The 11,898-nt window shown below is 35.1% G+C and overlaps 1 protein-coding gene across 1 annotated transcript in view; it reads left to right on the top strand.

Moving 5' to 3' along the window:
• LOC110288328 (chitinase-like protein 4) overlaps window positions 1-11,633 on the top strand; it is a 17,735-nt gene extending 6,102 nt beyond the window's left edge. The window contains exons 4-11 of the mRNA XM_021154707.1: window positions 1,769-1,825; window positions 2,471-2,636; window positions 7,008-7,132; window positions 8,927-9,050; window positions 9,271-9,456; window positions 10,259-10,378; window positions 10,461-10,602; window positions 11,317-11,633. Of these exons, the coding sequence (XP_021010366.1) occupies window positions 1,769-1,825; window positions 2,471-2,636; window positions 7,008-7,132; window positions 8,927-9,050; window positions 9,271-9,456; window positions 10,259-10,378; window positions 10,461-10,602; window positions 11,317-11,348 (952 nt within the window). The 3' untranslated portion in view covers window positions 11,349-11,633. The remainder of the gene's footprint in view (window positions 1-1,768; window positions 1,826-2,470; window positions 2,637-7,007; window positions 7,133-8,926; window positions 9,051-9,270; window positions 9,457-10,258; window positions 10,379-10,460; window positions 10,603-11,316) is intronic.
• The last annotated feature ends 265 nt before the right edge of the window (window positions 11,634-11,898 follow it).

Below are 11,898 nucleotides of genomic sequence, written 5' to 3'. Positions count from 1 at the left end.
AGCTACAGTTGCTCTTGACACACTGCCTCCTCTTGAAAACCCTGGACATGTGTATTTTGGAGATAAACTGAAGAGTGAGTTTTTAGGTCATGTGGCAGATCTACCATTCTAAAAGATTTTCATGATGCTTTTAGTGTAACTGTACTTAGTTATATTTACACCAAGACTGTACAATTTTTTACTTCATTCATGTACTTGATAATATTGACTTGGTTTTATCTTCCACTGTTATAGCTACCTAGAGAGACATGAAAAGATAGGCCAATGCAGATGAATTTAAATTTTCTTTTTGGTGTTTGGTTTGCTAAATTCAAATGTTAAACAGGTGACTTTCTTTGAGGACATTGTTCCAAGGATTTTACTTTTTTATAAAATGGTTTATATTCTCGATACTCAATAACTGATTTATGTATTTTATATTAATTCATGATCATATTACATTTTGAAACTCTCTCCAGTCTAAACTTCCTATCTATTTTGACTTTATTTCTTTCCCTAATATTATTTGTGAGAAAGAAAAACAACAAAGATATTTTAATCTTTCAATAGTAGCTTGTAAATTTCTGATACATAATAAAAATATTCATGGTCCAAATCAACCACATGGGGGTTTCTCCATGTTCTTTCAATAATTTAGAAGCTTCATATCTTATGTTTACATCCCACTTCACATTCCGGTAGTATTTTCTGTTGTGTGAGCCTGGGTCACAACTTCCTGTTAGAATTACTTGTGTGAACACTATTTTCCTAGGAACCTTCTGCTGTGGGAATTTTGTCATTTAAATGTAGAAAGCCACATGTTAAATAGCAAAGATGTACATGATTATTTTTATTACCTTCTCTGACTTTGTAACAGATATCTTAGTGTTGGAAACATCAGTGTTGTGGTTCATCTTTTCTTTGTCAGGGTTTTTGTTTGTTTTTTGGAAAACAACAAAACTTCAATCTTTACAAATTAATTCAGGAAGCTAGAAGTGTGGTATATTAGAAGGTAAATATCCCTTCTCCCAAGAATCATAAATATTTGATATCTATAAAAGTTTTGTTATATTTAACAATAAACTGAACATTTATTTCCATCAATTGATGGGTTAGGGAGTTTAGTCATACCAACGGTCTACAAGACTCAGATGACATCTTCTTTAGGTAGTAACATTATCTTTAGGAAAAAATCTAAGCTATAATTTCCAACTGCAAATGAGTTCAATACAAGGTCTTATATCCAATAGTGTCCCTGACATGCCATTCACCAAAACTATAAATAGATGCCTGAAAGCAATTCCTATTCCTACCACAGTTCACAGGAACTGAATCTCTGAGGAAAGGCAAGGACCCTAGAAGTTTAATGTCTTCTCAAAGTGGCTAATTAATTATTATAGAATTTGATGTGTAGAAAAAGTATTTAAGATGTATACTTCCAAAAGGAATGATTTGTATTTACTGGTGAGGATTGAGAAAATAATAAAGATCCATATACTTGTCACTTTTGTTACTAGGGAGAATGTGAGTTAATTATGGTTCTAAGTTACTTGAACTGACAAGTAGTCACTACACTACTTGGTATAAACTTCTCAAATTTACTATTACTTAAGTAGCCTGCGCTTAAAGTATGATAATGAAGAACTTTATTAAGAATTACTCAACATTGAAAAACTAATATAATGTTATGTCAGAAAATGACTAATATGAGAAATATTTATAAAAACACAGATATCTTATATAATGGAGGCCAACTGTTTTGATATTTTCTTTTTCTGTACTTTTTGAGGAACACTGAGCTAAAAATTCTCCTGGCCATTGGAGGATGGAAGTTTGGACCTGCCCCGTAAGTTCTATAAACATGGATTACTAGGCTTTGTAGGGAGGCTAGAGCTGTAAAATCACATGTCAATTATTTCATTTTTGGTAGGAAATTAAAGGAAATCAATTGAGTATGTGGGTTAATGTGTAAATAATTATAATAGAGCCTCAAATAAAGAGTAAACATTCTTTCCATGTACATGTATGTCCTTCAAATTTTCACATTTGTCCTAATATTTTGGGATGCATCCTCTGAGAGTATTTTTTTTTTACTAATAAATGAACAATCATTCACTTACAGTATTTCGTGTTCTCCAGAACAGACGGTTGTCATATTTTGCTCTAGACTAACTTTTTGAGAAATAAAACTATGGCCCCCTATTAGAATGAAATTTTTGTGTATTAGATATGAATTTGGAATGTTTGAAGACAAATATGGGTTAGGATGAACATAAATTTCAAATACCAGGGAAAGTTGTTAGTAGATAATATGATGCTTGGAAAATAAAGGGTATTATTTAGATGGGTGATGTGAATATAAAGGGAGGATGAAAGAGAAACAGGGCACCTCGGTGAAGGACAAAGAGTCAAAAATCAACTGTGAACTGTTTTGTGCCCAAGGTGTCTATGTCATAGAAGTCTAACACTAACTTCTTTCAATATGCATAAGGTTCAGTTCCATGGTCTCTACTCCTCAGACCCGTCAGACATTCATTAAGTCAGTTATCAGATTCCTCCGTCAATATAAGTTTGATGGCCTCAACCTTGACTGGCAGTACCCTGGGTCTCGAGGAAGCCCTCCTAAGGACAAACATCTCTTCAGTGTTCTGGTGCAGGTCAGTCTATTGGAAAAATTCTTTGGTCCTAAAAAGTTAAAGCTCTCCATTTCAAGATCTATGAATTTTACTAAACCAACCAAATATAGAATTGTAAAATCTCAGCACACTTTGTGTCCTAACTTATGATTCTTTTGTTCAACAAACAGGTGATACATTTCTTTCCATGCTGTTTAAGAACAATAGTACATCATCATATGCCCGCCAGGGAGTGAGTCTAGTGTCATGATCTTCATGTTACCAACAAAACCATTAATGTACAGAGAGTGTTTGAGTAACTTTCCAGGATCACACAGCTAGTAGGTTTCACAACTAATTCTGTTGTTTGCATGCAGAGTTCAATCCTTATAAGCCAGAAGTTAGAGGGTACCATTTTAAGAAAGGATCAAGACAGAAGGTTTAGCTTCATAAGTCACACATATGAGGTAAACTGGGCAACAAAGGAAACATGTTGATAACTGGCATGAAACACCAGAGTGCAAAAGAAACTCAACCTTGTGAGTACCTGACGGGGCTTGAAGAAGGGTTAGGAAACACTTCTGTGTAAGTGAAACTTGCTCTAGGTCTTAGAAGGACTTTGTTGTCACTAAATTAGGTAAGGAGGCATCATTCACAAAGAGGAGTTAGAGAATTGTGATAAAGTGTCTTGGAAAGACATGTGGGTTCAAAAAGGCATCAAGTTCTGATCATATGGGAGTTTTATATTTATTTAAGGGTCTGTAATTCTCATGCAACACCTTGGTTTACATTAATGGCTTGTGCATAATAGTCAAGAAATATGACAAAACTTAGACTTTTATGAAACTAATTAATAATGCATTGGCAATATACTGACCTGACAGGTGCTGATGTGGGACATAATCAGATGAAAGCCAAAGGCTGATGATCTTTCTCTTTAACTCTCTCTTACTGTTCTGGGGATCAGAAGCTGATGGCTTCTAGCAATTTAACTATTCTCTCTTTCTATTCTGGGGGTAAAGAGCTGGTGACTCTGACAGTTTAACTCTCTTGCTATTGTGGGACCAAATGGGTAATGACTTCTGCAACTTTAACCTGCTGTGTTCTCAGGGCAAGCAGCTGATGGCTCATGGCAATTAATCCTAATTGTTTTTCTGAGCCCAAAAGATGATGCCTTCTGGCAATAAAGTTCTGCTGACAGCACCAGTAGCTTAATGAAAGAAACTTAATTACTTGATCACTTACTTTCTGAGTCAGGGGGCCCTTTATGACCAGGATAGAGGTTTGAAGTATTTTTTAATTAATAATACTAATATTTTGTTATGTCAACTGAGTAATAAGTAGTGGTTCATATGTGGATCTCCAGTTAATATTCACTGGGCTGCTGTTTACTGAGACTGACAGGGGCTGGTAAAATCAGGCAGTTGCAGTAACCATCATAATCACACCATGTTAACTCCTAATCCTAAAGCTATTATAGTGAAGGCTTACATAACAACATTGGCTTTAAAAGTTTTCCCTGATCTTTGAGTATAAGTCATTGGTGTCCAGTTCAGGAATTTTTCCCCTGTGCCTATGGTTTAAAGGCTTTCCCCAACTTTTCTTCTATTCGATTCAGTGTATCTGGTTTTATGTGGAGATCCTTGATTTACTTGGTCATGATCTTTATACAGGGAGATCAGAATGGAACAATTTGCATTCATCTATTTGTTGACTGCCAGTTGGATGAGCACCGTTTGTTGAAAATGCTGGCTCTTTTCCACTGGGTGTTTTTAGTACCTTTGTCAAAGATCAATTGAGCAGCATAGGTGTGTGTGTTCATTTTTGGGACTTCAATTCTATTCCATTGATCTAGCTACCTGTCACTGTACCAAAATCATGCAGTTTATATGACTATTGCTATGTATTACAGCTTGTGGGCAGGGATGGTGATTGACCTCAGTATTTCTTTTTATTTTCTTTTGTTATTTTTCATTTTTTGTTTCCCTTCCTATGTTCTTTGATTTGGAATGCTTTATCTTTTCCTGTGCCAGAGAGAAAGGAAAAGAAAGAAACAATGTCAAGCACACACAGATACATGCACACTGGATAAAGCAAAGAAGGGACTACAAAGACTTTTATTTTTGCTTCAAGCTTTTCATAGATGTTTAGACAAATGTTCCTATGTAAGAAAAAGACCACTTCATAGATAATATGTTACACAAAGGGGGGAGTACAGAAGGATATAGATAGTAAGTTCAAAGAAGTATTTCATGCTATAATCTCTTTATAAATTCAAAGCAGCACTTTCACATGGCCTGTTGCAGCATACTTCATAACTTTGCCTCATCCTTAGACCTCATATAGAATAAATATTTTCCTTCATACAAACCTCTTGCAAAAATATTTCTCTTCTATGTAAAATTTATGAAAGCTTACTATATCCTTTATTATGCAGCCTTTACTTAACATCCTATCAGGAGGAGCCACATTCTATTTTCAACCCTAACTTTTTATATCAAGAAGTTGATTAATGTACAATTTTAAGCTTCATGGTTTGAAATGTGATTTCATACCCTATACTGGAGTTAGCTTCAGGGGTATGTGACCACCAATATAAACAAGTAGAAGGTAAAGCAATTCTTGTGGTGATTTTTTGCACACCGTTCATCAGGTAGGAAAACAAAACCAATCAGGGTGAGGAAAAAATGTAACATGGCTCAGCCCACATTTATTGTAACAAGTGCTACACCAGGACTCTAGAGGTGGTCCCAGACCACTTTCCTTTAGTCATATTTAGACACAAAATGATTTTGAAAAAATTACTCAAATAACAATTAGTTCAGTCAAGGATTATAACAGTTTAACATATGTTTACCCTGATATTATTTACAAGACACATCTGAACAATTTCTTGAGAATTAGTATTGTGGAATCAGAGAAACTACCCATGCTTCTGGTCTCTCTGCAGCTCTACTGAGGGAAACATTATGTGTGTGGCTGTCTGTATTGTCTGGATGACATAAGATAGCATACAAGTCACTTAGGCTGTTGTAAAACCCAAATTATATCACTTATAAGGATGGGATTTATAGCCTAAAAGTGATGCTCAAGGTTTTCCAGGGAAAGGGTTTGAGAAAAGGAAATTCTAGCAGATATGGGAAGAGCCTGATTTATTAGAAAACAAAGGATTGCCCGGTTGTACACCTGCATCATTGCTATCAATCAAAGAAGAAAACCTATACATCTTAATCTCTTGTAGAGGGAAGCTGTAATTTTAAACTTTCCTGGTTTCTCTGGTGCTTATATGCATGTAAAATGACTTAATGTCTCCTATATGGTCTGAAAAAAATACATTCAATTTCTCCTAAAAGGATTTTTAAATAAAAAGCATTATTTATGTATTAAATTTTTCATTCTGTTCTTCTAGACACTAGGCAACAAATTATTTTCATAATCTGTACTCAATGTATTTTTACCCTACCTCTAAAAAGTTTCAATATTAAGTACTAGTGAATGACAAGATATTTTTAATAATTTTGATAGAAATAGAATCTGAAAAGTAAACTAAATTATGCTTCTGACTGACATTTACAATAATGAATGATTTCATTAAACAAGACAAAATTTTAAACACACATTGTACAATTGATATGCTTAACATCTGAAGTGATCTATGACTTTGTCAAGTAAAATGGTCTCATCATTTAATCCTCTTACCACATGCAGCAAATGGAGCTATGTTTTCTTTCTTAATTTCATAAAATTTTATTTTAACTTATTTTCCTACCTCTGTGCTCAACCAAATTCATGTCTTCTCCCCACATCTCTCAAAAAAAGAAATAACGCAATGAACAATAGCTACAAAACATATCAGAAGAAAAAATGAGAAGAAAAACGAATACAAGAAATACACATATTCTATTTAAAAAGTCTGTCACATACAAATAATTCTGCTATGAGAGGAACATGAATTTGAAGATATGTTTGGACACACATGTAATCTTGTGGATTATAAAGAGTCACTGAATGAAACCTCTTACTCAGGTTTTGCCATCTTCTCATTTCAATATTTGATTAGGTAGGATAGAGGTCCTATGAGCTACTTCTACCACAGAGCAATGTCAGCATCTCTATGCACCATTGCAAGAGGATACAGGCTCAGATGGGAGTCATTTCTAGAGTGTGGGATTGAGAATCAGCTTTGAACAGACATTGGAGCCTGTGTTCTATACATGGATTCCTAAGACAATATTTTTTAAAATTTCTATACAGGTGAGGTAGCCATATATTCATATGATCAATTTCAATGATTTATTGAGGTATTTACACAATAAAGTAAAAAAAATTGTAAACGTCCATTGAAACAATTTATAAGACTCATAGTTATCATAAAACTATGAAACAACATGTAAGTACATTGTATTTTTGTAGGAAATGCGTAAAGCTTTTGAGGAAGAATCCGTGGAGAAAAATATTCCAAGGCTGCTACTCACTTCCACGGGAGCAGCAATCATTGACTTAATCAAGTCTGGTTACAAGATCCCTGAGCTGTCTCAGTAAGTGAGAATCCATCTTCAGGACTCCTGTGCGGGTTTAAGCAGTGGTCACATATTTATTGGTTGCTTCAAGGCACTGTTATGTGTATTCTTTGACTACATAGGAATGAAAATGGTCCTAAGAAAAAATTCTAATTTTATATTTATTTATCTTATATGTAATGTGTTTATAGAATCATTTCATACATTAATATAATGCATTTTGATCATATACATTCACTAATAGCTTCCTCTGTAAATCATCCTAATAGCTGTAATTATATTCTTCTGAATTATAGGTTTTTAGATTTCAGATTGTTTTCTACATATTTTTATTAGATATTTTCTTTATTTACATTTCAAATGTTATTCCATTTCCTAGTTTTCCCTCAAAAATTTCCTAACTCCTCCCCCTGCCCCTGCATCCCAACACACCCACTCCCGCTCTGTGGGCCAGGAATTCACCTATACTGGGGCATAGAAATTTCACAGGACCAAGGGCCTCTCCTCCCACTGATAACTGACTAGGCTATTCTCTGCTACATATGCAGCTAGAGCCCTGAGTCCCACCATGTGGTTTCTTTGATTTGTAGTTTAGTAATAGGGAGTTCTAGTGTAAATGCTTTGAGTTTTTAATGAAGTTAACCTTCCCTTACACAAATTCTAAATCCAATATAGTCCTGGCTCTTGACTCATCCATGAGAATATAGGCACCTACCAATGGCCACATTCCTAAGAGAGCTTGAAACTGATTCATTCTGCAGCCATTAAGTAATACCTTCTTTATAATATGTTGGGTTTGGGTCTAGAACTCATGCCCAAAGTGCTAGAATTTTGTGAGACATGATATCCTGCAGGTATTGTGCATATAACACAAGCTGCTATGACATAATATTTTCTCATTTTTATTAGATATTATATGTATTTACATTTCAAATGTTATCCCCTTTCACAGTTTTCCCTCCTGAGACCCCCATCACATCCTCTTGCCACCTGTTTCTATAAGGGAGCTTCCCCTTAAACCAACCTATACCCTCTTCACTGCCCTGGCATTGCCCTATGCTGGGGAATTGAACCTTCATAGGACTAAGGACCTCTACTCCTATTGATGCCAGACAATGCTATCCTGTGCTACATACAGGAATGGAGCCAAAGGTCTCCCTATCTGTACTATTTGCTTGGTGGTTTGATTTTGCTATGTCTAAAGTTAATGTGCATTGTTAATCATATGGTTTTAGCATCAAGTTATGGTGAACATCCTAGAGCTTTTACAATATGCTGGATTATTTTTGGTGTCTCTGATGACCGTACGAAAATACTGGACTAGAAGTGAAACATGCCTGACACTAATGTTTTCATTTAATGGCTCATGTCTCTTTGCAGTAGCAGTATTACTGATTCATATTACATGTATTCAATTATGAATATCATATTTTATTTAGATTACCAGCTAGTATACTCACATAATTATCTTTCTATATCCTTTAATTATTTCCAAGTCATGACCTTTTCCCTAGTCTCCCCCAAGATCCATGCTTAAGTTTATTAACAATCTAATTCCTACCTGTTTTATTTCAATGATGGTCTATTTATAACTTTGCTTGACTTTTCTTCTTTGGAGTGGCAGATGATAACTTTACACATACATGTTTTTCAGCCCACATAACAGTAGAAAGATGAAATCAGAGAACTAGACAGGTGTCCATGGGGAGAAAAATGATGCATATATTAGGATGTGTATTATGGAAGAATACAAGGATGAGCTTGAAGAAACGTAACAGAAACATTGATTCTAAGTACTTTCCTTTACTCCAGGTCTCTTGACTATATTCAGGTCATGACATATGATCTCCATGATTCCAGGGATGGCTACACAGGGGAAAATAGTCCCCTCTATAAATCTCCATATGACATTGGAAAGAGTGCTGATCTCAATGTGGTAAGACATTAACAGATTCAAATGGAATTGAGAAATTAATGCATGAACCTATGCCATTTATTGTATCTGAAAATTTATAACTAAGTAATCCATTTTGGAAAACAGATTTTATTTCTTACCTAAAAATTCACACAATTTGAGATACAAGAGGGGAGAACTAAACTATATAAACACAGGTTACCAGAGGTTCTAGCAAAAAGTTTACTTTCTGTCACTACAGGATTCAATTATTACCTACTGGAAGGACCATGGAGCAGCTTCTGAGAAGCTCATTATGGGATTTCCAGCATATGGGCATACCTTTATCCTGAGTGACCCTTCTAAGAATGGAATAGGTGCCCCTACTGTTAGTGCTGGACCACCAGGAATGTACACAAATGAACAAGGACTCCTGGCTTACTTTGAGGTCAGTATATTGGTTTTAGTGTGCTTAGTGATTTCCAGACCCATTTCTATGTTTGAGAATTGGAATCAGCTGAAGTGTATGTTTAGTGTATACAGTATGTACTCCTCCTAAGCAGATATATTATGAGGAGTGCTTACATATTTTGTAGTATACATTCATATAATTAATAATGAGAGGTACTTTAGAATATAAAAGTTGGTACAACATAACAAATAATAATATTCATAAATATGACTATAAGATATCTATTTACTGCTGGGATTGATTCTAAAATTAAAGAACAAGTATGAGGGCAACATGTGATCATTTTAAAAATAATTAAAGCATTAGTATTCCATTGTGTCCTTGCCTAGTTTGATATACTTGACCTCAAATTCAATGTACAGAATTGTGTATACATAGATGGAATCACAGGATGGCAGTATAGACTAAGAATATTACTGAGAACCCTCATGATTAGTGCTTAGAATATCAACTTTTAAAAGGCTGGGATATAAGAATCATCCGTTTGAATACTACTATCTTAGCTATTAATCAGGACAAAGTTTCAGAAAGTAAAAATGTTGTAATGAGGACTAGTGATGCACCTCAAGTTAGATTACATCCCTAGACTGGGGGAATGTCTAGTTGTGCCCTGTAGAACTAGGAAATTCAGGGAAATATCTTTCACCTCTAAGACAATTAAAGCATTTTTAGAAAATAGAGGAAACTCCACAGGAGAATGGAGAAATGATAAATGACTTGAATGTTTTTTCCCTTCTTGGAATTAATATTTAGAAGATTTGAATCTGTTTATTTAAAGATTTGTACATTTCTGAATGAAGGAGCCACTGAAATCTTTGATGCTACCCAGGAAGTACCCTATGCCTATCTGGGTAATGAGTGGGTTGGTTATGACAATGTGAGGAGCTTCAAGTTGAAGGTAAGCTTAGAACATTGAATGTGCTGAGATTGCAGTCTGATTCCCAGGAAATCAAGTGACTAAATGTCCTCTGTTTCAACAGGCTCAGTGGCTCAAGGACAACCATTTAGGAGGTGCTGTGGTCTGGCCCCTGGACATGGATGACTTCAGTGGTTCTTTCTGTCACCAGGGACGTTTCCCTCTGACATCTACTTTAAAGAGATATCTCAATATACACAGTGCAAGTACGAGACACTAGAGTTTTACTCACAGTATATAATGCCCTTCATTCATTCAAAGCCTGACTGAATACCCCCAATCTAACTCCTGAGTCATCTTTTTCCATTAATTCATGTGCTCTTTTAAAAGTTATATACACCTCACCCCTATATTCAATTCCATTAACTCATGTTGCACACTTATTAGGAACCAGGGATACCCTGATGTGAGGCATGCTTTGCAAGTTCTATTAACAATTCAGGTTACGAGTGTGCAGAAACTATATTCACCCTTACTACCAAATTTTTCTCCTCTTTTAGCCATGTAATTAGAGTGTAAATCTGTCCCTTTGGGACTTTTTTTTTTTCAGAAATACTTTGAAAACACTGGCATGAATGTGTCTATCCATATTGATTGTATATTCTACTTTATTCTGAGATTTTTAACAAACTAGTTTACCCAATGGGTATTAAGGAAGTATTGCTTATGGCATGGATGGTGAAAGCAATATTTTTAATTGCTAGTCCAGCCTGCTCTGAGGTAGGTTTTTGAGACCTGGAAATTGGTTAACATTTGGGATGATGCTGTAAATTCCCTAAATTCTATGTCTGGATTTATTGTCTGATATAAACTGAAAGACACTGAAGTCAAATGCTTCTCTAGTTCATGTCCCCTAGATTGTACATTTCTTTCCCACTTGCCTCCAGAGTAAATGCTGTGTCTTGCTCTGTGTGTTTCAGGTTGCATGGCCCCTTATCGAGGGGAGCTGTAGACAATGATTTCTACTTGAAACTCTCAGAATAAGAGCAAGTTCAACAGTCTTCCCACGATGGATTCTGCATCATGCTTCCATGGAGAATAATAGAACTAATTCACGATCTTTCCTGAATTGAATCCCAGAGTAGAACTAAGAAATATGTCTTGTCTGCTATACCAGCAGGGAAGAAACAAAAAAATTATCTTCATCTGTAAGCTTTGGCTAAGCTCTGAACATTTTTGCTTCCTGTAAAACCACCTTCCTTGTTTCTTGCTTTCATAATAAATTCCATGTTCAAAGAATCAGCATCTGCAGTGCTTCATGTGAAATTTTGAAGAAATCATTTCTGCTCATAGGGTTATAGTAATAAAATGGCTATGGGAAGAAAGTGATTAAACCAATTTTTTCTGGATTTTCTATTTGACTTCAGGCTTTGAGATGGAAATGATTAATGATTGGTTCAGAATGAGAATGACAACATGAATAGGATGTGTTTTGGTGCTTTGTCTATAATCCAGAAGTAGCTACAGTAGTCTCAGGATTACAACATACACACTGAAATTTG

Source organism: Mus caroli, unplaced genomic scaffold, assembly GCF_900094665.2.
Source record: "Mus caroli unplaced genomic scaffold, CAROLI_EIJ_v1.1 scaffold_10930_1, whole genome shotgun sequence".
In the NCBI taxonomy this organism is placed as follows: domain Eukaryota; kingdom Metazoa; phylum Chordata; class Mammalia; order Rodentia; family Muridae; genus Mus; species Mus caroli.
This window is presented reverse-complemented; position numbering and strand designations above follow the sequence as displayed.